Source organism: Rattus rattus, chromosome 13 (genome assembly GCF_011064425.1).
Source record: "Rattus rattus isolate New Zealand chromosome 13, Rrattus_CSIRO_v1, whole genome shotgun sequence".
Lineage (NCBI taxonomy): Eukaryota > Metazoa > Chordata > Mammalia > Rodentia > Muridae > Rattus > Rattus rattus.
Genome location: NC_046166.1, coordinates 73368699 through 73396385, shown reverse-complemented (window position 1 = coordinate 73396385; position 27687 = coordinate 73368699). Strand labels below are relative to the sequence as shown.

The window sequence follows — 27687 nt, the reverse complement described above, 5'->3', positions numbered from 1 at the left end:
ACGCCGGGGTCAGGCTCATGCCTCAGCAGCCATGTTCTTGAAACCCCAGTGACACCCTCCAGACATCTTCCCCTTGGTCACATCCTCCCAGTCTTGAGCTTTGGCCTCTCTTGACCTCTTTTCAATGAGGTTGGTGTGCTGTGTGTGAGGTGGGGAGACGGTGAAGGAATATATAAACACTTCGAGATAAAGCGAAAGCTCAAGTCAGCAGCTTGTGGGAGGGTAACAGGGAGGAGGAAGGGGCTGTGATTGGGATGTAAAGTCAATAAATAAGTTATTTAATGGGAGAAGAAATAAAGAAATGAAAAACTTAAGACTAAAAGATAACATTCTGTTTTCTCTGGACTATCTTTTGGAGCTTGTACTCTGATTTCAAAATACTATTTGTGTAATAAAGCCTTATTCTTGGATGTAGTTTCTAGAAGAAATCTCAACAGGTAACCAGAAGCAGGGCACACAAGCGCCATACTCCTCTGGAACCCCCCATGGTAGAAAGGCATTTCTCTCCAGTCCACAAGAGCCAGATCCATCTTCCTTTTAAAAGTGGTTTCCTTTTTTTCCTAGCACTCGAGACTTGTTTGTATGTTGGCGTTGTGGTTACATTTGTCCTATTTAACATGCCCACCTCATGTTGAAGATTGGGACAATATGACCTCAAAAGTGACTGGGTGAGGCTGCCTTCCAGGGCAGGATTCATGAGTCATCCTAATGGGAGGCTTAGTCTGGATGTCCCCAGTTTGTGTGTCACTGGGAAGTGGGGGTCACTTCGGCATGAGCGGGCGGCTCTGCATAGCAGACTGAGTTATCTGCTGTATTGTTTTCTTCCCCGAACAGCTCTGTGTCAACCTGACCAACGAAAAAATGCATCACTATATCCAAGAAGTACTTTTCCTACAAGAGCAAACAGAGTGTGTACAAGAGGGAGTTGCCATGGAAACTGCCTGTTCTCCTGGTAACCAGGCTGGAGTTTTGGATTTCTTCTTCCAGGTACTTATATAACATAATTAGAAACTTAACAGGATGCCTGCATTCAGGTGCCCTGGAGAGAGAGGATTTTTTTTCTGAAGGTCTTGTTTGTGTAGAGGTAGCCTTGTATATGAGATTCTGCAATGCTTTTATAATCCCTAGCTTTTTTGAGGAGCACAAATTACCCAAATTACCCAAATTTCCAGTTTCATTGGAAAGCTCACAACTTCATTGAAAGGACAAGAAATACCGGGACTCACTGATACAAGGACAGTCACCATTTTATTTATCAAACCTGAAAGTCTCATTGGCCAGTTACAGGAGTCTGATGCACAAAATGAGTTTGATAAGCTAAGACCCAGAGACCATGAGATATATTGTTTGTTGTATATTGGCCCTTAAAGCTTCTAAAATTTACATTTTGAAAGGTGGAAAATTATATATATCTTTTGGATAAGTTAATCTTTGATTAAAATTAAACCCGAGGGCATCCTCATGTGTTTATACTCATATTTATTATATCTATGTACACTGAAAAGTTTTTGACTCAGTGTCTTTATTGAATCAATAATGATCTATTATGTGAGGCAGCAGGATGTCTTTTTTTTTCTTTTCTTTTTTCCGGGGCTGGGGACCGAACCCAGGGCCTTGTGCGTGCTAGGCAAGCGCTCTACCACTGAGCTAAATCCCCAACCCTGGCAGCAGGATGTCTTAGTGGACATGCTTGATAGAGGGAAACAGCCAACTCCTGAAAGTTGCCTCAGGCCTGCATATGAATGCCCTGGAATGCAAACATGTGGACATGCACATGAACACAGATACACACACACACACACACACACACACACCACACACATACACACACACATACACACATACACATACACACATACATGCATACACGAACACACACAAACCACACACACACCACACACATACATGTACACACATACACATACACACGCGTGCACACACACACATACACGTACATGTACACACGTACACACACACACAGTTGGGGGACATAATAAATGCATGTGAGAACATGTTTTATCAAGCACGTTTTATCAACAGCAACTTCTGTTTCCTATCATGGGATGCTGTATGGATTTGCCCATCACCTCTAAATGCTTGACTAGTGTTTCAAATAGGCACCATCTAGTTCTTTTTCTTTTCTTTTCTTTCTTTTTTTTTTTTTTTGAAAGCTTGGGAAATCATTTTCCACCTTTTGTCTCTACAATGATAGATTGCTCTAAAACCATTTGTGTTTTCCTAACACTGTAGCATAGTGCTCTAATTCCCGATACCCAGTGGTCAGGGGAAGAGGTCTAAGGGGTCCAAAGTGTCTGAGTGCAGCCATGGGCAGCCATAGACATGTGTTAAAAGTCTAAACGTTCCCATTCTGGTTAGCTGCGTGAATCTAATAAAATTGGAGAGCATGTATCAAGGATGCTGAGTGGAGTAACAGAAGCAAACACGCGACTTTTGCTGACTTTCAGAAACCATCAGGATTCTTCTCCCTACTGGATGAGGAGAGTCAAGCGATTTGGTCAGTGGAGCCAAACCTTCCCAGGAAGCTGCAGGGTCTCCTGGAATCATCAAACACAAATGCAGTCTATTCCCCCATGAAGGACGGCAACGGGAATGTTGCTTTCAAAGGTCAAGGCGCAGCCTTCACTGTCATGCACTACGCAGGAAGGGTGAGTGGATGGCCCATGTGGTGTGCCCTGTGTACTGATGCACCAGAGGGGAGGGGGCTGCAGAGCACAGGGTTCCAGGATGTGCTATGCTACTCAAAGGCCACGCGAACGGCCCACGGTCATCAACTTTTGCAAGCTCCTTGCCTTTGCTTTGAGGCTGAGTTCACCACTCAGAACTGTGTGTGCTGAGCAGGGGGCCTATCTCACTCTGTGTGCAGACTTCAATTAACACGAGTGGAAGAGTCCCAAGCTTATAAATAGCTTTACTCCACATGGGGGGGCAGGTTTCTTATATAAACTTTGGGCTTCTGAATGGGTGTGGCCTAAATGTGGGCTTAGTATTGAAGTCTTTCTCTCAGAGCCTAAGAAAGCAGCCCCTCAACCTTTCCCAGCCTTCTAGTTGGGTTCGGAAAACTGTTTCTCCCTTCAGAGTCTAACCCCTGCCTGTAGGGGTGTCCCCACCCTCCTTTGCTGTCTCATGTTCGAGTGCTCCAAATGAGTGCATCTTTTGCTCCATGACTTACCTTCCACGACTCTCTCACACGTCCTCTCTACAGGCCCGATGTTCTTATCCTCTCATTTTCTTGAGTCTCTCTCACTCCCACAAACTCCTTCCCAGGTAGAGTAGAAACATCCTTCCAGCCTACTTAACAACACATTTATCCACCTCTTAATTAAATAATCTCTGTTCTTCTCTACCCAACTCTTGTCTATTATTGATGCCTTCCACTTTTAGGATTATAAACACACACACACACACACACACACACAGAGAGAGAGAGAGAGACAGACAGACAGACAGACAGACAGACAGACAGAGGCAGACATACACACATGCACACACACACAGAGAGAGCGAGAGAGAGAGAGAGACAGAGACAGAGACAGAGACAGAGAGAGAGAGACAGACAGACACAGGCAGACATACACACATGCACACACACACACACTAACACCTTCACTTTGAGTTAATACTTCGTGAAAGTGGGGGACTTGTGGAGCATCCCATTTGATCTTTTCCCTTGTTTATTGAGACTTCACTGTCCGCCGGAAGAGGATAAGAGATGAGCCGTGAATAGCACACCCTTAACAGGAGAACTAACAAGTTAATATGCTAGAGCTGTTGGCCTAATGCTATGTGAGGATGCAATTATTTGACTCACAGAAGTATATAGATCTCCAGAGGCACTCACTAACTGTGAAGGAGAGGGCATTTCGGTGGACACTTGAACTCTGGAAGTACGCGTCACTGTATTACACAGAACTCATTTGCGCAAGACAGAAACTACTCTCGTCACCCGCACAGAAAACAACTTGGCTTAGAAGAAGAACTCTGAGAAGGTCTAGGTTGAAATTTCAGGAGTGCTTCTATAGGATGCCATGAACCTGCCTGTTGCCAGTTCCTACATGGGTGCCACATCGCAGAACAGCAGTAAGCTCACCCTCACACTCAGTCTCAGAGAGACAGGGACTAGACTCAGGGTTCACCACGGCCACAGCAAAGAGAAAGTCGGGTGTGTGGTGGGCTTACCTGGTGACATGTCAGAAAGCACAGAGGTACAGCCTCCATTGCCTCTGCCTTCTAAGCCAGGGCAATAGCGTTGGACAGTTGGTAACCAGAGAACCCTGAACTCCCCGGTGCAGAGTGGTCTGCAAAGGAAGCAATTGCAGACAGCAGTGAGGGTGAGTGGGCAGGCCCCACATCCACCCATGTGTTTGGGAAAGGGTGCAAGTTCCATTGGCTGTGAAAAGAGTGATGATGGGTGAAACATCTAATATTATTGCTTCCGGCTATTCCGTGGATATTTGTGGGCGCCCCCCTGAGGGCTCCCTCCCCTCAAGCCCTGGCATTTTCAGAGGGGATGCGATGAAGCTGTAATAAGGAGATGGTGTTAGACATATGGGGGGAAAGGCAGAGCAGGCTTTTGTGTGATTGTGTGATTGGCCAGCATCCACATTTGAGCAGTAGCAGGGGACAAGGAGGTGGGATCCATGAGAAGGGGTTGGGAAGGCAGTGAGAGAAAGGACAGTCAACGCTATGGATCAGAGCCAGTAGGACCCCACTGTCCTCACGCAGCTGATAAGTGAGGACAACACTGTCAACCCAAGGCGTGTATCCCAGAGAGGGAAGCACCAAAAACGCTCAGGTTCAGATCTTCTAAGCTGGTGGCATGGAGTTTCAATGCAAACGCTGATCGAATCCTGACCGACCTAACCTGAGAACAGCATGGAGGGAAACAACTATGGACAAGAGAGGTCTCTCAGGAGCCCAGGGAGGAGACCAGGAAGCCCAACAGATAGGGTGGATGTTAGGCAGAAGGTGCTCCTGTGAGAAATTGGGTTGACTGATAACATTATCAGAGGCTTGTGGGACATGGGGAGAGATTGATGCAAGGTTCTATATTTTAATCCCAGAATAGTTTCCAACCGTAATTCTCATTCTCTTCCAAGACCTTCCAAGTAGAAGAATGTCAGATTCTTTAAACTCTGCCTTCTTCACATGATACATTTTCTGAATTTGGAGAAAACATGTGTATAGCTACAGTTGGGTATCATGACTTCTTCTAATTTAGGAAATTACTTTCCTAAGATTTCCTAGGATCCTAGCTTCCTAGGATCTCTGTTAGGCCTTCATCCAAACGCCCTTATTCTGATGTACCGTGCCTCGCAGACAAAGCAGACCCATATGAAGTACTGAGCACTAAAACCCAAGAACAACGCGCGACTCAGAATTGTAGCCTGGTTATTTTGAGTTCAGTTGTAATTATTTTTCTGAGTACCTAATAGCAATTCAATTTTAATTTTGTTTTTGAAACTTTAAGGGGAAAACCACTGACAGTTTAAATTACTAGGGACTCGTTCACCGAGTTCTTAGAGAAATTAAGGAAGATGGGGCAGCCTGATGATTAGTTGATACAGAGCCAAAGCCCCCGTGGAATCACACATTTTCCTTTAAAAGCATCTTTGTTTTTAAAGAGAGTTTTTCCATAATTGGAGTCGATTTTGTGGCTTTACAGAAATCTTTCATTTTGCTGAGATGTACTAATGAGTTGCAGCCAAAGGAGTCCCCGAGGCCCCGTTCACGTGCTACAGCGTAGATTCTATGCGATTTCGAGCAATATGTCAGCCCATATGCCTTCCGAATTGTCAGATGTAGCCACAGGCATTTACGTGTTGGGCCGTTGCAGCGGGAAACAGGAGTATCACGAACATTCTACGCTTTGTTGATTAAGTGATACAGGAAAAGTTCACCCACTTAAAAGCAGCATGTACTGCGCATGCGGTGTAACCTTTGACCCCAGAGTGGACCCCCGCAAGGCGAGAGCTCAACCAATCCATGTGCTCCTGAGCCTCTTCGTAGCCTCTTCTTGACAAGATGGACGGTGTAGGCGTCCCGCATGACTCTGTGCTCCCTGCCCGGTGGGCTGACTTTCTTGTTTTAATGGGAATATGCTACACCCTGTGGGAGGGAGCGCTGGCTGCTGGGATGACACTAACATTGTTCCTCTGTCCCTGTCTGGATGGGTTCTGGATGAACTTAACCCAACCTGGAAACTGTAGAGAGGAGCCTCTACCCTGCTTAGGGAGCTTCTCAAGGCGGAAGCTCAGAGGTCCTTTTAGGAATGTTTAAGCACCATTATCTGAATTACGTCTGACGATCCTTCCTAAACACATCTGAATGTTTCATTACCCCCAGGAGTGTGGTGCAGCTTCCTGTCTCCATTACAGAAATATTTTAAAGTAAATGGGGAGAGAGGCTGTGCATGAAATATTAACAAGATCTCATTAATGAGTGTACGTTTGAATTAAAGAAAGCTTTCGGGGCTTGGGGGCTTGGCTTCTTTTTGTTTGATTATTTGTTTCAGCCAATTTTTAAATCACGTGTGAAGTTACCTGCTTTATAATTTGCTCTTTAACCTGATGATTTAAGTGACAGATGGGCATTAAACCCACGAGCGTGTCTGCGTTCATTGGCTGTTAGAATTCGGTATCTTGAAGGAAAGAAGAATTACAGCTTGACAGTGTCAGCTCTTAGGAGAGTTGAATTTCCAATCAGGGCAATGCTACACTAACTCTGCTCAGAAATTGTGCTTCAAAGCTCCTAAAGTTTGCAGTGAGGAAAGGTGAACAGACTCTGAGGTTGTAAAGTGATCTGGGGCTGAAGGTCAAGATTAAGTTAACGAAATGTAAAGACTCAGTTGTGAAATGCACATCCCACGCTCACATGAGCAGATCCTCCTGTGTTCAAGCTGTGGACAGCCTTGCTCAGGGCAAATGTCTTAGTGTGTGTCTCATGGCTACAGTGTAAGGCCCGAGACTGGGTCATCTGATTCTAACAGTTGAGTGCAGAGGCTTGAGGAGTCATGGGACCCAAACAGGTCATGATTAGAGTGACAGAGACCATGAGCCAGTAGAGCGACCCTGGATAAAGGCGTCGGGATGGATCTATGTGTTAGCCCCCAGAGCTCCAGCCACCTTCTCTCTTCAGAGCCACAAGAGCCCAGACCTCTCTTTTGCAGCTGCCCAAACTGTGCTTACAGGTTCCGGCAGCAGCCTGAAGAAGAGGATACAGACATTCGTTATTTCATGCCAGTTTCCACACAAGAAAAGTGAAACACACTGGCACATAACATTTTAGAGTTTCTTCCTCATCGTTGATCTATCTTGAGCTAACCCCTGCACTTCTCTCTCTCTCTCTCTCTCTCTCTCTCTCTCTCTCTCTCTCTCTCTCTCTCTCTCTCTCTCTCTCTCTCTCTCTCTCTGTCTCCTGTGCCCCTCACCTAGACATCCCATGTCCTCTGTCCTAGATCTGAGCCATCTCTCTGAACGTCATGTTCCTGACCTAATCTATGCTACTTTCAACTCGCTTTACTGTCCTCGTGGTGCCTGACACTTGCAGAGTGACCACATCCTTGTGCGTAAACATCACCGTGTCGGTTTCTAAGTAGGCCTCTGGCGAGGGCCAGTGATTCATCAAGCTCGTGCAGTTATGGGGTGAGGTGGTTAGAGCTCTTGCTACAGACGAACAGAAACTGGCTGGCTTCATCCCACGGCAGTGTATCTTCCTAGTAACGGAAGATAGAAGCTCAAATGCTAGCATCTACAGCTTCCTCTTGGCTCTCTGCTAACAGGATGTAGTCAGCCCCTGACTTGTGAATGCATTCCTCCCATCTCTGCTGTTAACGTTGCAAACCAACAGTCTATAACTTTTGGTGAACATAAATTTGGGAGAGACCCTCCACACAGGAGTTCTGGAAAGTGGTAGTCCTCTTTCTCATTTCACATGGCCCCATGTCTTCATCTCTCTCCGCCTTCTGGGCCAACATGCATAGTGCTTTATCATCTACACTCTGCAGAACCCATGTGTGTAGAGGAAAGAAAAGAGGCACTGCTTTACCCAAGCAAGTTGGAGTTTCATTCCACAGCTACATGACTGTGAACACAAGGACCCTCAGTTGTACACCCATGAAATATAAAATTGAGGAAAAAAATCATCATGAATCTCATAATTTCATGAGATCAGCATTAGGACAGCTGTAACCACTCTGGTTGAATTGCGATCTCTTACTGCTTTCCCACCACACTTTATAGACTTCCCTGAAAGATGAGTGGAGATAATTCAGTGATTTCTCTATCCGAGGAAGCCATAATACCTGCACTGAAAGAGAGAGAGCATGCAGATGAGCGCCTTAACTTATGCTAATGTGACATTCACTTCCTCATTGGCTAGACCTGTCCCACGTGGCCAGTAGCTACACCTTGATTAAAAAGAATTCTGCAAAACTATTAGATTCTTTCGCATTTGGGTTTATGCCTAACGGTGTGAACCCACAGGTGTGTGGGGTTTTACTGCACATCCAGTGATACCCATTCAATATTATTTCCCTCAAGAAAATTAAAACCTTGCAATCTGTGCATGCACTCTGCATTGTAATTTTATGATGAGATAAAAATTTATAGTCCCCTGCTACAGTGTGCTTATGGTTTTGAAAGCATCCATCAGGATTCTCCCCCAACCCCCTACCCCACATCCATAAAGCAGGAGTTGTCATCCCAGACACGTAAGCCTGGGTCCCATACTATAGGTTATTGTGCTTTCCCAGGCAGCTGCTAGGATTTGTTATTAGCGCATTGCTGACGGACGAACACGGAGTGGGGATGAGAAGCTGTTATTGATACAGGGGCTATCTGTAAAATACCCGGATGCTTTTTTTTCTCCTCACAAAGGATGAGTTCCCTCACTGAATAAGCTTGAACCTGAAAATTACCCCTTGTTTAGTTAGAGCAATGCTGCTACCCAGGTCTTCCCGCAGAGGAAAATTTTTACCCCACTGACAATGCTAGTGTGTTCTAGGTAGCATACTGATTAAAAGCAACCTCTGCACTCTTGACTCATCGACACGGGCAGTTCATAGGACTCTTTCAGCCTGTTCAGCCTTGCAGGCGCACCCATGCCCAGAGTGACATTTATAGCTTGTGCCCTGGGCTTTGTCTCTGAAGATTTGTGGGAGACACTGTGTACCCGGGAAAACTCTGGAAGTGAATCTGTAAATCAAATGACAGAGGAGACAGACAAATCGATGGGTGGCTACTGCTTTTTTTTTTTTTCCCCCTCACTTTTTCTCCAGGCAGAAATTCCAGACACAACAATCAACTCTGTCTGGCCTCAGCAAAACTGATGCTATTAAAGGTTATTCGATGAAAACATTTTGACCCGTGTGGAAAGAGCTTAATTTACAACCTATATTTGTTCCCCTCTTAGTCAGATGTTTTCTAAAAATAAACATTAGCCTCAGCTGGACCCTGCTGTCCTCCTACATTAAAATTTCCTTTGGAGGTTGTCCTCGGAGATGTAGTGGTGCGCTGTCATGGGAGACGTTTCTCTCTCTCTCTCTCTCTCTCTCTCTCTCTCTCTCTCTCTCTCTCTCCTCCTCCTCCTCCTCCTTCCTCCTCCTCCTCCTCCTCTTCCTCCTTTTCCCTCCCTCTCTCCTTCTCCTGCTCCTTCTTCCTCCCTCTCCTTCCCTCCCCTCCTCCTCCTCCTTCCTCTTCTCTGTCTCTCTGTCTCTCTCTCACTCTCTCTCTGTCTCTCTCTCTCTCTCTGTCTCTCTGTTTCTGTCTGTCTCTCTGTCTCTCTCTGTCTGTCTCTCTGTCTCTGTCTGTCTCTCTCTGTCTCTGTCTCTGTCTCTCTCTCTCTCTCTCTCTCTCTCTCTCTCTCTCTCTCTCTCTCTCTCTCTCTGCCTCACTGATGGATAGGGTAAGTGCAGGGATCCTGGGTTCTTTCTCTCTAAGTTCAGTATGTCCTCTCACTTTTACGGTCAAATAAAAAGTTACAGACATGAAGCTTCGAATCTCCTAAAATGTCAACACTTTCCTGTTAATACCTTCTCCCCGAAAGGAACAAACGAACTTTTCTCATGTCCCTCAGCTGCACCAAGTTTACCATCCAGCTATCTCGGCGTCGAGATGATGACTCTCCTTCATGGAACCAAAAGGAAATACTAAAAACTATCAGGAGAAGTCACTTCTTGGAAAATTAATGAAGCATGTCATTTTCTTTTCTTTCTTTCTTTCTTTCTTTCTTTCTTTCTTTTCTTTCTTTCTTTCCTTTCTTTTCTTTTTTTTTTTTTTTTTGATACTTTTCTCCATGCTGTGGCCAAACAGCTGACAAGAAGCGACTTCAGGGAGGAGGGGATGATGTAAGCTCATTAATTAAGGGTGTAATTGTTCATCCTGGGGAAGGTGGGAATGCCATCTATACTTCCATAGGCATGGGGCCTGGCTTACATCCAGGTGAATCAGGACTTACAGAGAACAGGAAATGGGAGCAGATAAAATACCTTGAGCCCTGTCCAGATCCAGTCAGCACCCCCACACACACACACACACACCACCTCCTATATAAACTGTGCTATCAAAAGAGCATTCCCAGATGCCTTATGTGCAAACCTAGTACCCTGCTTTTAACTCTGGTGACAAGCAGAATGAACTCAGCAGCCCTTAAGGAGTCAAGGTCCTTGAGACAGACCGAGTGGAAAGCTGCAGCGGGGCATGAAAAGTAGCCTGGGTGTATTTGCATTTCCTGAAAATGATCATTTATTTATTTTGCTAAACCAGTCTTCACATATATTCTGGTGTGATATATTGAATTCGCAAGTACGTCTGCGAAGCTCTGCATTTTTATCATCTGTTAATCCTAACCACTTCTCTGAGGGTATTTTGCATCTTGTAAATAACAGGACGCAGGGAGGGAGTAGGGACGTGAAGGATGTGCAGATTTACTTCTGTCCCATAAATATTGATGATCTTCTGAGCGCCAAGCTGGTGGGCACTTATAACTGGGTGTCCTAGGAGGATGGCTACCCAGCCATGTGATCCGGCTGCCTCTCTTGGGAGCTTCAGACCTTTGCAGGGCTCCCTGCCACCTTTCAAATACCCACTTTCTCTCAGCTCATTCTGAAAACGAAATCAATTCAAAGAGGCAATTTCTATGTTTATACCACGTTTAACTTTTAGCAAAGCAAGAAACCTAAGGTTTAACTGAATATCCCTCATCCAAAATGCTTGAGATCAAAGCATTTCCAGTCTCATATATGTTTCAGATTTTTAAACTGCTCATAGAATTTACTAGTTGAGAAACTGCAAATTTCTCAATATCAAAAATTCAAAATCTAAAACGTTTTGATTTTTAATTCTTGAAATTTTCATACAATGCATATTGATCAAATTCACTCCTACCCACCCAACTTTCTCTTCTCCCTCTCCCCTCCCCTTCCGTATATAATAGTCTTGTTTGTGTTAGCAGTGGGGCCTGCTTTGGAATGTGGTGGACATATTGGAGCTCAAGAGCATTGAGGAAAACTAATTCTTGTTCCCTCGGCATCCTTCACTTGTCACCAGCTCTCAGTTAGGAGCTATTGGGAGCCATAGGTAAGGCATCTACGAGAGCCTTACAAGAGTCTGCTCCTAATGAGGGAACTCTCACGAGAGAAGCTCTGTTCTCCACGTTGGGACTCTGGGCTGAGCTAGCACAGGTCTTTCGCTTACTGTCACAATTGCTATGAGTTTGTCTGTCCCACTTCCCCGTCACGACCTGCAAACACTGCTTCCTGATGTCACCTACCACCTCTGGCTCTTGTAATGTTTTCTGTTCCCTCTTACTAGAAGATCCCAGACTCCTGAAGTGAAAGGTGTGATATAGATGTCCTTTTTTTAGGGCTGTTCACTGTCAAGTGCCTTTTTTTTCTCCATATTGACCAGTTGTGAGTGAGTCTCTGTGTTAATTGCCACCAACAACCAAAAGAAGTTCATCTGATGAGGCCTGAGTAGGGCACTCATTTATGGGTATAGCATTAGGTCATTATGAGTCATTTTAGTATTATTTCCATTTACCAGAATAACAGTGATAGGTTTCCCCTAGAGCCCATGACTGAGTTTCAGGTTCTTGCCCTAATTAACAGTAGCAGGTGTAAGTTCCATCCTATGGAATTGTCCTTACACATAGTCAGAAAATGGTCGGTTACTCCCGTAACGTTTGTACCACCATTACACTGGCGGGCATATCTTTCCAGGCAATAATGGGGCCTTCATTATTGCAGTTCACAGAATCCATGGCTGATTAAAGTGGATGAATACCTTCTCCCTCAGTAGCATGCATAGCACCTTCCAGCACTAGGATAGCCGCCTGGTTTCTCCGTGTTCTGTGACTCAAGAAAATGATGTCTTCAGCAGTAGGGTCTTATTGTCAAGTTCTTGAAGGTGACTAACAATGATGGGAACAACCTGTGATCTGTGGGGGGGCCTGTTGGACCCCGTTGGCCAACAATCCAAGAAACTCCTCAAGAGATGAGCCGTTCCCAGCACTGAGCTTCTGAACTTGGCTAAGAATGACCACCTTGTGGACCATAATTGTCCATAAAGGAATAAAGGAAGGACTGCTTCTCCACAAAGGCTTATCAACTGTCTCAGATGCATCTACCTGCTTTGCTTCTCTGTTAACACTGCTGTTAACATTGAATGAGTCTATTTGGTTCACTGTAAGCTGTTGGCCCTTGTAGATGCCCTACCTATGGCTCACAAGCTTTTGGCCAATCTGTCCCTAAGTTGTCTCCCCTGAGTATAAAGTAACCCATGTTTTCCATTCTAGGGCAGATGTTTTTAGAGTTCTTGTTCTCCGTGGCATGGTGGGTGTGTTGTCAGGATTTCATTTCTTTTCTATTTTTTCTTTTTGATAGCATTTCTTTGTAAAGTACATTTGGAAAGTGTAGGTCTTCCCTATGACCGGATAAAAATGTGGGCTTTGGCTTACCCTCACAGATCCAAGTTTTATTTTCATCATCAATCAGCAAACGTCCACGAAAGCTGAGCTGTCCAAAGGCCTGAAGTACAGAAATGCCTGTGGCCGTTCTGCATGTCCTTTCCTCTTTTTTTTTTTTTAAGATTTATTCATTTATTATATATAAGTACACTGTAGCTGTCTTCAGATACACCAGAGAGGGCATCGGATCTCTTTACAGATGGTTGTGAGCCACCATGTGGTTACTGGGGGTTGAACTCAGGACCTCTGGAAGAGCAGTCAGTGCTCTTAACCGCTGAGCCATCTCTCCAGCCCATGTCCTTTCCTCTTGATTCTCCTGACACACTCCCTTTCCTCTGGACTGTCTTCTGTGGTCACAGTGGGGCTCCTGCACACAACAAACCTTTGGACAGCCCAGATTAACTTGTATTCCTGTAATGTTAGCTCTTCGATGGCCAACGTTAGCATCGGCAGTAGCTATTGTCTATAGTACCACAATAAACATGAGAGTGCAGGAATCTTTTTGATGTAATGCTTCTATTCTGTTTAGAGATATACACGTAGCAATGGAACAGACATATCATAGGGCAGTTCTATTTTTAGCTTTTGAAGGGACTCTCCATCTTAATCCTATACTGCCTGTCCTAATTTACATTCCCAGCAGCAGGGAACAAAGGGCTTCTTGATTTTTGAGTTGAACTACCTGGGGTGAGGTGATGTCACAGCTGTGGTCCAACTTGCATGAATCCAGCATGAATAAGATTAAGCCTTTTTATATTTCTGTTGACCATGGCCTTTCTTCCATGACGTTAAAGGAGTGGTGATTCTGTAACATGTTGGGCGCAAAATTAGATCATTAAGTTGGGAATAATGAAGGTACAAACACGAGCACACACATATGTATAGTCAATACAGAACAGACAGATGACTTGTGCACATGCAAACATGTAACATGGACTGTGATGGCCACACATGTCAGTCTTCCACAGTCTAGGTTGGCATGTTCTTACATGCCTAAGCTGTCACTGTAGGGGGCTTTACATAGGAATTTTTGACTTTTGTCACTTCAACCACAAGGAAATGTTACTCTCCAGCTCAGGAACATTGCATGATAATGCAATTATCAATTTGGCTTGGCCTTAACATGTTGACTTACAAAGCAGAGAAGGAAGGCAGTAGACAAATGATCAACATTTAGCCTAGTGTCTGTGCAAATCTGTTAGGAGGCATCTCATATATGAGGAGACCATAGCAGGGAAGGACAATGAAGAGAGCTATTGTTTGGGCAGAGAATCTGTACATGAAACCCAGGACTCCCCTAGATGCTAGTGTGGTAATGTCAGTGCCCAGAGAAATCCATCCTAGACCTGAGTGTGGCCAGAGCTGAGGGTGTACATGGAAGTTAAATGCATCATCTGCAGCTCGTGGCCCCCAGCTGTTTCTTCTCTCGTCCTTTTGTTAAGATCTCTCTGCCCACATGATTGAATTCAGGGAATGGCCAGGATCTCCTACCACGTAGTCTCTCAGGAATGAATCTATCGGCCTTCCTATACCCTGCTTTTGTTTTTACCTTCAAGAGGCCCAACATTTTTGCTAGAGCATTTGACTGTCATGGCTGCAGTCTTGGCTTTGCTTTTCTGTGAGTCACACAGCCACTACAAAGAGTTGAACTGTTGGCACCAAGACCAGCAAAGACCAAAAAGCCTTGGGAACTGTGAAATTAGGACACAGTACAGTCTTAAAAGAAAATATATTAAAATTTCAAAGAGAACAACACGATTTAGGGGATTTGGTTATACAAAAAATTTCAATAAGCTGAGATGGTTGAGAGATTTACCAGAACGGGAGCAGCCACCACCCCAGATGTCAAGGAGATATGGGAAGAAAAGGCACCATGGGCCTCGGGCACCGGGGCAGATGCTGGAACCTGGATCCATAGCTCCTATGACCATGTGTTCAAGCAGCAGGTTCTGCTTGGCTGGGGAGGAAGGTGCTGATCAGAGCTGCTGTGACCCCTTCTCCTCCCATTCTATCCCAGATTCTGGCTTCAGGCAGCACTAAGGCCACCAGAGCATCTCTAGGAGGGCACTGTCTAGAACCAAGTAGACAAGTGGATGACTGGAGGCCAACATGCACATGAGAGGCCAGGTGAGGTCTTGGCAAACCAAGGGGAGCATGTATAGAGACTCAACTCTTGAAAAGACAAAATAGAAAAACGGATGGTAGAGAGATTAGGAGAAATTAGTTAAAGACTGGCAATCTCTTGGCAATCTCTAGAGGAAGGAACTGGGATAGTTCCAAATTTGGCCACTGGGTGTTTCCCAGATGTTATAAATAAATGCTTTACGAGAGCATTCAACTATTTAATGGAACTTAAAATGAATTTTATTTTTAGTTTAGATAATCTCAGTCCAGGTATATTTTTGTCATTACTAATTTTTTTTAAAGCAGAATCTCACATTGTAGCCTCCAAGGCTGGTCTAGAACTCACTACATAACCAAAATTTTTCTGGAACTGCCTGGCAGCCAAAGTTGGCTTTGAACTCATAACAGTCCCACTGCCCCAGACTTGTTTCTGAGTGCTGGATTAAAAGTGTAAGCCACTACATCCAGATGGTGGTTTTATTTTACTTTTCAGCCACACTAAAGACAAATTGAAAATCTCAACATGTGAGGTCCACTCATGCCCACTTGTCATATCCACAGAAGGCCTCCTCTCAGTCCTTGCAAACACCACATTTATCAGTGGTTTGTGCTAACAAAATCATTAGACTTTGCTGTGAATAATGATTAGACAGAGGAGAAACCGAGGCATAAGGAGTGACTCACTTCTGACTAGCGTTGAGCCCCAGGAGTGGCTGTGGATTGACCATGGAAACGAGCTTTGGAATCCTCCCTTCCTAATGCTCACTTGGACTTCATCACACATTCACTGCTTTTCTCTCGGGAGAGCCACCCCACATCTCCGACTTTGCATCAGAACCGACTGGAGAGGAAGTAGCAAGTGTGTGTTTCTGGCTTGCCTCCCAGAAGTGGTGACTGGGGAGTTTGGGTGAGATCTGGAAGATTTGCCTTCGCATGAATAATTGTAAATGAAGACTTTGGCTGATGGGAAATCTGGAAGCCCTGTTTTCAGAAACGCTGAATGTACCAGCCCCATAGTTGGCAGTTAGCTTGGGCTGTACCCCCAATCTTTGCACCCCTTTCCCATTGGTCCCATGCAGGCAAAGGAGGCTTCCAGTACTGGATGACCCTCGCCCAGACGTCCTCACCAAATCAAGGCAGCCAGCTGCTCTTCAGTTCAGGGAACTATATCTGCATGAGTAGAGGGAGCTATGGCTAGGGCTCCATCTTGCCTCACATTCCTGTTTCCTAGGTGATGAGCCAAGCTCAAGCTTGACAGCCATCGCTTGGGAAGAAAAAGCACATGCATGTGCCTCAGTGTTCCGTGACTTTTATTTTCATTGCGGATCCAGGAAACCGGGAAACCTGATGGGCTGTGATTCACAGTCATGGGAAGACTCCCGTACCTCCTCCCTGTTTTAGTGTATGGCTCACATAATTTATCTTTTAATTGTATTTATTGTGGTACAGCAGGAGTGTTGCAGGGAGTAATCCACCAAAGCAGCCACACCCACTTCTCAGCTCCCCAACTCTCCCCCTCTCAACCCCCCTCGGCCTGGCACTATCACAGGAGCCAAGGCTGAAGCAGAATGCTACGTTTTCTTTTGAGTGATTTTATTGAGCAGAATCAGCCCAAGGAGAATTTTTGAATACATGACAATTTCCTTAAAGAATTTTGTTGCTGTTATTGTTCTGGGCTGTGTGCATATAAATTTCTCTATTGCATGCATGAGGGGTGCTGTTACTCACCGCGTGAAGCATGCCTTTCAGGCTTTAGGAACTAAGAAAGGCATGAGGACCCATCCTAGGACATGGAGGGAAATGAAGGAAGTAACCTGGCCTCCCTCTTCTGCTTTTCCTGCCTCTCTCCTTCATCTACCAAGGCCTCCCTCTTCTGCTTTTCCCACCTCTCTCCTTCATCTACCAAATAAATAAACCTGAGCAAGAGAACCCTGGGCAGAGCAGCTACCTGAATGGCCCAGGAAAGCCTTCTACCTAAAACCTGTTCTCTGCAGCCCCAGGTGGATGCTGCCGCAGGAGAACAGATGGTTTTCTGTTCCCCTGACAACCAGTCAGTACGCTATGGGTGCTTTCTATGATAGATTCTTACCTGCATAGAAACCTGTCCACTCTACTAGGCTTTGAGGTTTCCTGCCTTTGTACTGTCTGAAACCCAGTGACCTGATCCCCCACAGGCTCCCTAGCCTTCAAGGCCTCAATCGCCCCTCCCCCTGACCCTGGTCTTCCTAGTTCGCTGCAGATTCACTTTGTATCTTTTTCACGTGAATGTGTTGCCCTGGGTTGATGGCGGTTCTTGCCGGTGAGCCACAATGCCTGATGCCTTCCCAGGGGGTTTGTTCTGTTTAGATACAAACACACAGTTGTAAATGAGTTTCAGCTGATACAATTTAAGGACCCTGTGAGTTCTTCTTGTTGGGCAGGCAGCTTGAGGTAAGCCGACTGGGAGCCAGGAGAAAGGCAAACAGGAGCAATGCAGTTTCACATTGAAGAGGTCCACGGAGAGCTAGGCTGATGTTCCCATGGGTAGGTTCCGAGGCGGTGCCTACCTCCCTCCTCAGAGGTGTCAGAGGAAGATGGGACTCAGGGGGCTAAAAGGAAGGATCAGCTCGCCCTTCTCAGTGACTGTGAGAACAACTGTATACCAAGAAGCAACTGAAAAGCTAAGTAGAGCGTAAGCAGGGTTTATAGGACCGGCAGGACACGTGAAACACAGCTCACATTTTCTAAGACCCGGAGAAGATGTGTCAGTGTAGACCGTGTGCTGGACGGACCCCAGCCCCAAACTCAAGGAATCAAGCATGGGAGACAGAGAGGAGGTTCACCTCAATGCAAATCAACTGGAAAGGAACTAGAAAAGGATGAAAGGAAAACCTCCAGATACAGTGTCCCCTAAATACCTTCCGTCTAAATCACACATCATGCAAAACTGACAGAGGAGAGTCTGAAGAGAATTGTGTATATGCCTATGTACTAACCTATATACACACATATAAACATATACATGACAATTTATTCACGAAAATATAGATATGCGTGCATATGGCTGGCTAAATATGAAAGCACAGTCTATCAATGGTCAACACAGTAGAGAGGTCTTTGGATGATAATATCATATGCTCACCTGATAGGGAATACAGAAATTCTGAAATCGAAGTTTCCGTCTCCGAGAATGGAGACGTTAGCTGTTTTGGTTTTGACAAAGAGACAGTACCATGAAGTTAGGTGAGTAGGGAGGTGAGAAGGACCAGGGAGGAGTTAAAGGGAGGGAAAACATGATCAAAATATATTGCATGAAAACATTTTTGAACAAAAAAATAAGTGAAGAATGAAAATCAATCTGGAGTGAGCAAATGGCAGCCGGGAAGAAGGCTGAGCAGTTGAGAGCTCTTGCTGATCCTCCAAAGGATCTGAGTTTGCTATCCCAGCACCCACGTGAGGTGGCTTATAACTGCCTGTCACCAGGTCCACAGCATCCATCCAATGCCTCTGGTCTCTGTGAGCATCCACACTCACACGCACACACATACACATACATACATACACACACACACACACACACACACACACACACACACACTCACACACATCTACACATAATTAAAACTAATCAAAATAACCTTTTTATTAAAAATGACTGGTTCTTTCAATACATGAATAAAATGAAAAACTTCTAGTAAGGTTGACCAAAAAAAAAAAAAAAAAAAGATACAAATAACCAATACCAAGAAAAAGGCGGAAAGTATCTCTGTGGCCCTGCCAGGATTTGGAAGATCAGAAGGGACAGTAGCAACCCCACATGATGTGACGGTTAGGCTAACATGGGCCGATTCCTCAGAAAGCTTAGCTACCTCACCTCACCCCAGTGAAGGAGATCGTCCAAACAGGCCAGTCAAGGAAAGAATTTGAAAATTCAAAACTCCCCAAAAAAAGAAATCTTCTTCTTCCAGATGGCTCAACTGGAGAATTCTACCAAATGTTTAAAAGAAAATTAGTACCAACTTCATGCAGTCTGATCCAGAAAATAGAAGACAGAATGCTTTCTGATTTGGTTTACAAAGCTAGCATCATCCTGCTCCCAAAATCAGACAAAAGCTAGAACGAACACACACACACACACACACACACACACACTCAACTCACACAAATCAGTCCTTCAAGAACAGAATAGGATAGACTCTCAAAGAATGTAGCAGACTGGGCTCATTTATATCTATAATGATTAAATAATAACAATACAATAGTATAATAATGTATATTATTATCATGGTCAGTTAGTGCTTTCTAAAAATGTAAGTACTTTCAATATCTGAAAATTGTTTAAGATAATTCAGAATATTAATAAGCTAAGGGAGAAAAATTATGTAATTTATTAATGGATGCAGAAAACTTAGATGAAATTCAGCGTACGTCCACAAGCATTCTAAGAAGACTGCTGTGTGGGAGATGGTGTTGCCCCAGGAAAGAGCACCCACAGCAGTCTATTACTACTATCATATGTAATCGTATGCAATCCTGAGAAAGTCTGCTCCTCCAGGGAAGAGCACCCACCACAGCCTATTGCTACGAGTAACCCTGGAAACCAGGTGCTCCACTCTTAAGGTCGAGTTTAGCAAAGATCCTGGCTGTCGTCACTCCGTGTCACATAATGTAGGACTACTGAATCTAGTGAGGATAGAAAGGAAATAAAAGCCTGACAGATTGGAAGGGAAAAAAGTCCCTGCTTATACATAACATAAATATCAGGGCAAAACCACCAGGAATCCGTTCAAGAGAAAGACAACCATGGCAAAAATGAGGAGTTCAGTCAGAGCACAAGGCATAGCAAGATGGAAGAAGAGCCCGTGGTGTTGAGAGGGAGCGTAAGGAGGAACCTGGGAAGAGTTGGAGGAGGAGGAGAGGGATGGGTGGGAATGGTGCAAATGCACTGCCCATGTATGAAATCCTCAAAAAATTAAAAATTTAAGAAAGATACAGGAAAAGCATAGAAATGTGTTGTGTTTTAATGTTAGTAATTGACACTGAAATTAAGCATGATAACGTTCATAACTACTCAAAAACAGCATGAAGCTCAGGTCTAGCATGAGTAAGTCTCATTAAACATATATAGAAAGAGTGCATTGAAAACATGGATGATGGTGGAAGAAGCCAAGAGTCCAAACAGAAGAAACAGACCATACTCATGGATAGGAGACAGTGCAATTAGTTCTCAGCATAGGAATAACCAGTGTAGCCTGTCCTCCAAAATGAATATCATGAATTTCCTACCAAAATTTTGGTATGCATGCATGTGTACATGCATGTGCGTGTGTGTATGTGCCTGTGTGTGTATGACTATGATGGAGTATGCAGTTCATGCATGCATACATGTGTGTGTGCTTGTATGTGTGTTTATGTGTGCGTGTGTGCTTGTGTGTGGGACTGAGAAGCATCTTGTGCATGTATGTATACATGCATATGTGTGCATGTGTATGTGCATCTGTGTATGCATGTGTGTGTGCATATATGCATGTATGTGTGTGAGTATGATGGAGCATACTGTGATGCATGTATACCTGCATGTTTGTGTGCATGCATGTGTGCCTGTTGGTGTCTATGAGTATGATGGAGCATGCTGTGCATGCATGCATACATATGCTGTGTATGTATGCATACATATGTGTGCACGTGTGTGTGCTTCTATGTGTGTGTATGTATGAGCATGATGGAGTATACCATGTATGTATGTGTGCCTCTGTGTGTGCATGTGCTTCTATGTGTGTGTGTGTGTGTGTGCATGATGGAGTATACCATGTATGCATGTGTGCCTCTGTGTGTGCATGTGCTTGTATGTGTGTATGATGGAGCATACCGTATATGCATACTTACGTGTGTGTGTGTGTGTGTGACGGTGTGTGTGTGTGTGACGGAACATGCCTACAATAATTTCAGTGCTGAGGAGGGAGAAGCAGGAGGAATATGAGTCAGGGAGACCTTGTATCAAAACAAATATTTTTGTAGCTGTAGAAGCATACTCCATTTTACTGTAACATGGAAATGGGAAGATCTAGCCACTAGCATAGCTACAATGATGTCTATAGAATACAGTGGGAAGGAGCACCTGACTATGTCTCATGACATTTCAAAGCTTTGTATCTAAGACAGTGGTTGAAATGCAATGGATTCCACCAAACAGAGAACCCAAGAGGAGACAGACAAATGAGCAATTCCCACGCAGGTGTTAATAGTTTGTAGTGTCGCCTCATTGGTCAGTTTCCCAGTTTTGATTATATTACAGGTCATGCCGTGGAAGGAAACTGGTTGGGGACACATAGAACTTACCTGTGTTATTTCTTGCGAAATTATGGTAGCTGAGGTATCTTAAATTTAAAGTAGTAAGTTGTAATATTTAAAAGGCATAGTGAGACGCTATTCACCCCATAAAAATCAGCATTGATAGATGCCTGGTATTTAGAGGTTTACTTTTGACAGTATCGTCTTGTTCACCAGACACTATGAACACAGTCACCCCTTTTTAGTCCTCCCCACTCTAGCCAGCCCCCTTCTTACCAGCTGATCCCTATCCTACCCCATCTCTTTTTCCCTTCTTTCCTTCCTTCCTTCCTTCCTTCCTTCCTTCCTTCCTTCCTCCCTTCCTTCCTTTCTGTCTTTCTCTCTTTATTTTTCATTCTTTTTAAATTTCAGGCCCTGCTTGGCAGTCTTGCTGCTGTATGTCCATGACGCTAAAGACCATGTCATAAATAGAATTTGCAAGGCCACTACAGTAGCAAACTCATTAGGTGGAATTAACTGTCTTCATTCAGAAACCAAATTTAGGGTCTGGTTGTATTTTAGGTTTAAAGGGTATTTTGACACATACATGTCTTGTGTGTCTGCATAAATGCTCACATTCCATAATATGAGTACATTTTGTATGATCTTTGCAAAATACATAGAAACTATCCCCAAAATGACATGTAGCTGTGCATCCTTGTGGCAGATAACTGTCTCCAACTTTGTTTTCCCATCGTAATATTCCATAGATGCCAGAAAAATATCTGGCTTCAGATGTGAGATTTGAAATACAATTTGAATCCAAGTTTGGAGAATCTGTGGCCTCCAATCCTAGGCAACACCTTGGCCACTTGTGTTACTGTATTGGCTGTGGGAGTGTCCAGTGTTTATAGTGAAATGCTGACTCAAATCTTGTCAGTACTGGGCTCATCCATTTCTTAGGAGTGGTGTCAGAGGTTTTATAGTTGAGGTACTCTACAGAAGGTGACTTATGCCCGGGAAGAGGACTCAAAGGGCGTCATAAATTTATTCCATACAACATAAGCCCACCTACACTGTGATGCAATGTTTTGTGGGAATGCACTTGCCATAAGAGGGACTCTACTAACTACTAACTACTAACTACTATACTACTAACTACTACTAACTACGAACTACTACTAACTGCTAACTACTAACTACTAACTACTGCTAACTACTACTACTAACTACTAACTACTAACTACATACTCTATGCTTCCTATAAACACCAAGCTATCATTGAATGTTGGTGTGTGTGTGTGTGTGTTTGTGTGTGTGTGTATCTGTGTGTGTGTGTGTGTGTCTCTCTCTCTCTCTCTCTCTCTCTCTGTGTGTGTGTGTGTGTGTGTGTGTAGTATATTTTTCTAGGGAATGTGCCAAGTTAGAATCTCCATCAGGAAAACCATGAGCTTCAGTTTTAGTAAAGACCTTTAGCCTTGAGCCTGGTTCTATAAAGCAGGACATCACACATGGGAACTTTGCAGATCCCATGACCGTACGATGGCAAAGGGCCTGTATACTCTTTGGAATGACCTTGCTGTGTGGTATTCTAATTCACAATGTAGCACAGCCTCTTGTCAGTTTCATTAAAGAGGCAGAGTGTGTGCCCAGTGGGCAAGGCATTTGCTAGTTGCTATGGAGAATGAACTAATCAGCAAACAGCCAGACCCTACTTAGGCACAGGCTTCCATGGAGGCTAGAAAGGCCCGAATGATATACACCAATGACAGGAACAAGAAAGAAAACAAATGTGTTTGCACAGAATCAGTTAAGTCTTGTGAACATGCATGCATGTGCATTTGTGTGTGTGTATGTGTGTTTGTGTGTGTATGTGTGTATATGTGTGTGTATGTGTGTATGTGTGTATATGTGTGTGTGTATATGTGTGTGTGTGTGTGTGTGTATGTGTGTGTATGTGTGTGTGTGTGTGTGTGTATGTGTGTGTGTATGTGTGTGTGTGTGTGTGTGTGTATATGTGTGTGTGTGTGTGTTTCTGTGTGTATGTGTGTGTATGTGTGTATATGTATGTGTGCGTGTGTGTGCATGTGTGTTTGTGTATGTGTGTGTTTGTGTGTGTGTATATGTGTGTGTATATGTGTGTGTATATGTGTGTGTATGTGTGTGTGTTTGTGTGTGTTTCATTTGGAATCATTCGATTCAAATGCAGCAAATAGACTAATATTATACACTAGAACCACATAATAAAGCTTCCTCCACACCAGCATCCCAGTGGTTCTGTGTAGATGACACTCCCATCTAATAGTGGAGTTGCCACGCTCCATCGTAATAGAGCACAAACAGTGGAAAAGAGAGCTGTTTGGAAAGGAAATAAGAGGCCAGAGATGTTTTCGTATGAGAGTCTTAGCGTTTCCCTGAAAGCAAGAAATACTGTCAGCTACCAAGAAGAAGTGGAATTAGAATTTGTGCTGGGACCTTAAGCCCAGGAGCAGCATTTGGACGGTTCCTAGGTGTGTGTACATTGATGAGACGTCATGAGGAAATGCATTGGGAACACTCAGCAGACTGGGTTGACCTGAAAGCTCAGCGTGAGACACTGGGTGCAGAGGACCCCTCCTTAGGTCGAGACTTGAGGACTGCCCTGTCACTGCTCTCACAGTCAGGGATGTGGAATTGCAGCACCTGCTGCTCCTGTGTTCAGCCCGAGTTCAAGACCTCAAAGACACTGAATGGAGCAGCTTCCCAGAGATCCGGGAGAGTTGAGCGTTTGAGGAGAGATGGGGCAAGCTCAGAGACAGTGAGAAGGTGCTCTGGGCGGTTAGGGATGAGGGCTGATTTAAATTCCCAGTGTTGGGGAGCTGCCAGGTATATGCAGCAGGAGAATGTGGAGCCAGGAATAGGGGGTTGGAAGAGGGAAACGTGGATCCAATCTTCACAGAAACACCAGGGGTATCTTGGAAGGGACCCTGGGGAATCTTGGAAGGAAGCCCAAAGCTGCACCTGTTTCTCAGAGATGTTGGAGGTTGTGCCAAGAGAAGATGGGCCAGCTGCCGTTGGTTTCCTTCAAATGGGTTGAAGAGGTCACAACCAACGTCCTGTGGGGCTGGTCAGATGCTACATCAGCACCTAAGACTTCCTGTCTAACTTTTGGGAGATCTGTAGAGAGGTTCCCATGCATTCCATTTCAGACTTAGCAACTCGGGATGGTGCCTACCACCACCCTGAAAATTTAAAATTGGAACTTGGGGACATGAAAGGGGTTATCAAAGTCCCACACGAACCCAGGCCGTTGTAAAGATGAGGCGACCCGACTTGCATGGTGTCACTGGACTGACCTCCCTGATACAGGAAGAATCTAGCCCAGACTGGTTTACCCGCACACTGTGGAGTTGCAGGTTGTGTGATTTTGAACCGTAACTGGGGGCTTGCACTGTGGGGTGTTCAAAACTGTGGTCTACTGTGTCAAAAGAAAAGGCATTGGGTTTCTGAGGAGAGTCTGGATCAGGTCATGACCAGCCCTGCTGAGAAAGGCTTCTCTGAAGTAGAGACGAGGCTCATCTGTCAAACGGTCTGTAGTGTGGTGCCTGACTGACTCACACTGTAGTGTGGTAACGCCTGTCCCGGAGTGGGCAACCGGCTTTGCCCTTGCATGTTGTGTGAACGCTGAAACCTGAAGGTGCTTTCTTCAGGGACCTTTAAAGACCAAATTAATTAATTAATTAATTTTAAAAATCCTGCTTTTTTTTAAAAAAGAAATTTTCACACTTACCTTTTATCCTTTGGTAATTTTGCTATTTTTGTCTCATTACAGGTAACGTATGAAATCAGAGGAGCGGTTGAAAGGAATAAAGACTCTCTTTCACAGAACCTCCTATTTGTAATGAAAAGTAAGTTGATTTTCTCCCCACACTGATTTCTCGATCTCGGGACAATATCCTGTGAAAAGCACTCTACCCGCCTAACGGGCAGTTGGACGACCATTTCCTCCCCAGCTCTCGGGATATCGAGGGGTGTGTTGTCACACCGAGCTTTGCCTGCAGACTAATTGGGAGTCCACTGGAAATGCAGTTTTGACTAAGCTTCCAGCAGACAGGCATGTAAAACCCCTTTACTACATCCTTGTGTGAATCAGGAAGAGCTTGTCCCTGGAGACTAATGATGGCCAAATCACCTTAGGAATGTTTGTAGGCCACAGCACGGAGGATCCCATCACTAGAGATGACTCTAGGGCTAAACGAGAGTGGTATTTCATTTTTATGTACTTTCAGTTATGAACCACTAATACCCACTAAGTAGAAAGCTGATCAATGTATATATGTATAAACACATGCATATACATATGTATATAATTTTATATATAGTTATAGGCTCCTACTTAGTGGATATTAATATTTTATAAGCATATATCAATTATAATTCTATTCAATATGTAACACTATATTCTAACATATTTACCATAATCGGATATGTGTGATTCTGTCTGTTCTTAGTAATCATTTTCTTAATAGAGGCTCTGGTGATTCACGTTTCTCTGGTAGCCTCTGAAGGGAAAGGTTGAGCCTCCGGCTGAGGCAGAGCCATTTGTCTTTCCTGGAAAGGCAATCCAGGCTTCGTGAAGTGGTCAGAGGCTTTGAAGCGGAGGTCAGACATCTGCGTCACCACTGACTGAAGGGCGTCACTGTGCACATCACCATCTCGTGGTCATGATGCATTGTTTACACAGCGGCCCTCTCTGCCAGCCTCTCAGTCACGCAGCTTTTGTGAGTTCTCTTGGCTGAGACGCTGCAGGGGAACAGGAGCAGGGGTGAGATCACAAAGAGCTGGAGAGTGGAAAGGCTCAGCCTTGCCCACCCGGTAGGGTACCGGCCTCCCCACTCAGGTTTCTTGAACTTGCACTCTTAGGCTGGTCTCTGTGTGAAGGTCTGACAAGCAGAGTGCATCATAGATATTATCCCTTTGTGTTATTTTTATATGTGCATAGAATGAGAAAATGGCATCTGGGGGATGTTTTAATCTTGCTTGTCTTATAGAATGCCTGTATCGTAAAGACTTTCTTCTGTTTTCGCTTGCTAACAAGTTAATTTGATTTGAAGAAAGCATGGTTAACTATTGCTTAGTCCTCAGCAGGAGGACTGAATTTACAATATCCTCTGGCACACTTACGATTCACTCACTTAGGTGAGGCGGTGGATACTTTCTGTGGAGGACACAGAAGTGTCTGGCTTTGGATCTCCATACAGTTACTTAGCTCAGTAAGGATAACAGGACAGACGCGTATAGGCCATGCAAAGGCACAGCAGTGGTCCATTAGCACTAAGCGTAGCCATCACAGGCACGTGTGTCTGCACATGGCCTACAGACTGTAATAACTCACATACTTCGTCACACTGCCGTGACAGTATCGTGTGACTCTGCAGAAGGTGATGGCGCCGTGGAGAGTAATTATGAGGACATAACTAATAAACAATGGCTTCCAGTGGAGTCTTCTTCACAGTAGGGGGCCCAGTTGAGGAAAGTAGAGTTTTAATCTTGAGAAAAATAGGGGTCTGCCTTTAAGTAAGGCAAGCGGGGTTCTACCCATCTAGGCCTGAGAGCAGAAGTAGATAAAACTGCTTCTTCTCAGAAATTCACTCACCCAGGTCTAAGAGGCACAAGGTGGGCAGGATGCCCATGAAGTATGCTTTCTGCTGGAGCTCTTGAGGCCATGGCCAGGGCGCTGACAGGACATCCCAAGAGGTCCCCAGCTGTGTCAGGAAGATACTGGTGCCTGCCTCGTCGTTATGCAGTCTGGTCATGAGACTGAGACAAAAGTCAGAAATGGGGCAGCAAATGTTGTGATCTACATTTATGTCTAGCATTTTAAGTGTGTTAAAGACATTTCACCTTTATAAGAAGTTATCATTTATAGGCGAGTTCTCTCTCTCTCTCTCTCTCTCTCTCTCTCTCTCACACACACACACACACACACACACACGCATGCCGCATATGTAATATGTATGGTTTGCTGTTTTGTGTGTGTGGAAAAGGTAGAAACTAACCCACTTTGCTGGTGAACATTGTGAAATGAATGTCCGATGGACTGAACAGAACCCTAAGTAGTTATGCAAATTATCACAAGTTTTAATTTTGTAGTAATGTTCAAGATCTGGGTACTGTCGTTTTTGTGGTGTTTTTAAAAGCCACTCGGGCTTGGAAAATATTTCCATAGACACAGCAGTAATGGACGGCTCCTCTCAGGTTCTTAGCCAACACACGCACATTACTGTTTCTCTGTTATTCAAAAGATTCACAACCCAAAGCCCACCTGGCGGAGCTCCAGCCCTACCTTTAGAA

At 44.5% G+C, this 27687-nt stretch overlaps 1 protein-coding gene across 1 annotated transcript in view; it reads left to right on the top strand.

Annotated features, from left to right (window-relative positions):
• Myo16 (myosin XVI) overlaps positions 1 to 27687 on the top strand; it is a 382886-nt gene that overhangs the window by 214063 nt on the left and 141136 nt on the right. Inside the window, 3 exon segments of the mRNA XM_032918632.1 lie at positions 835 to 987; positions 2466 to 2666; positions 25166 to 25241. Coding sequence (XP_032774523.1) covers positions 835 to 987; positions 2466 to 2666; positions 25166 to 25241 — 430 coding nt within the window.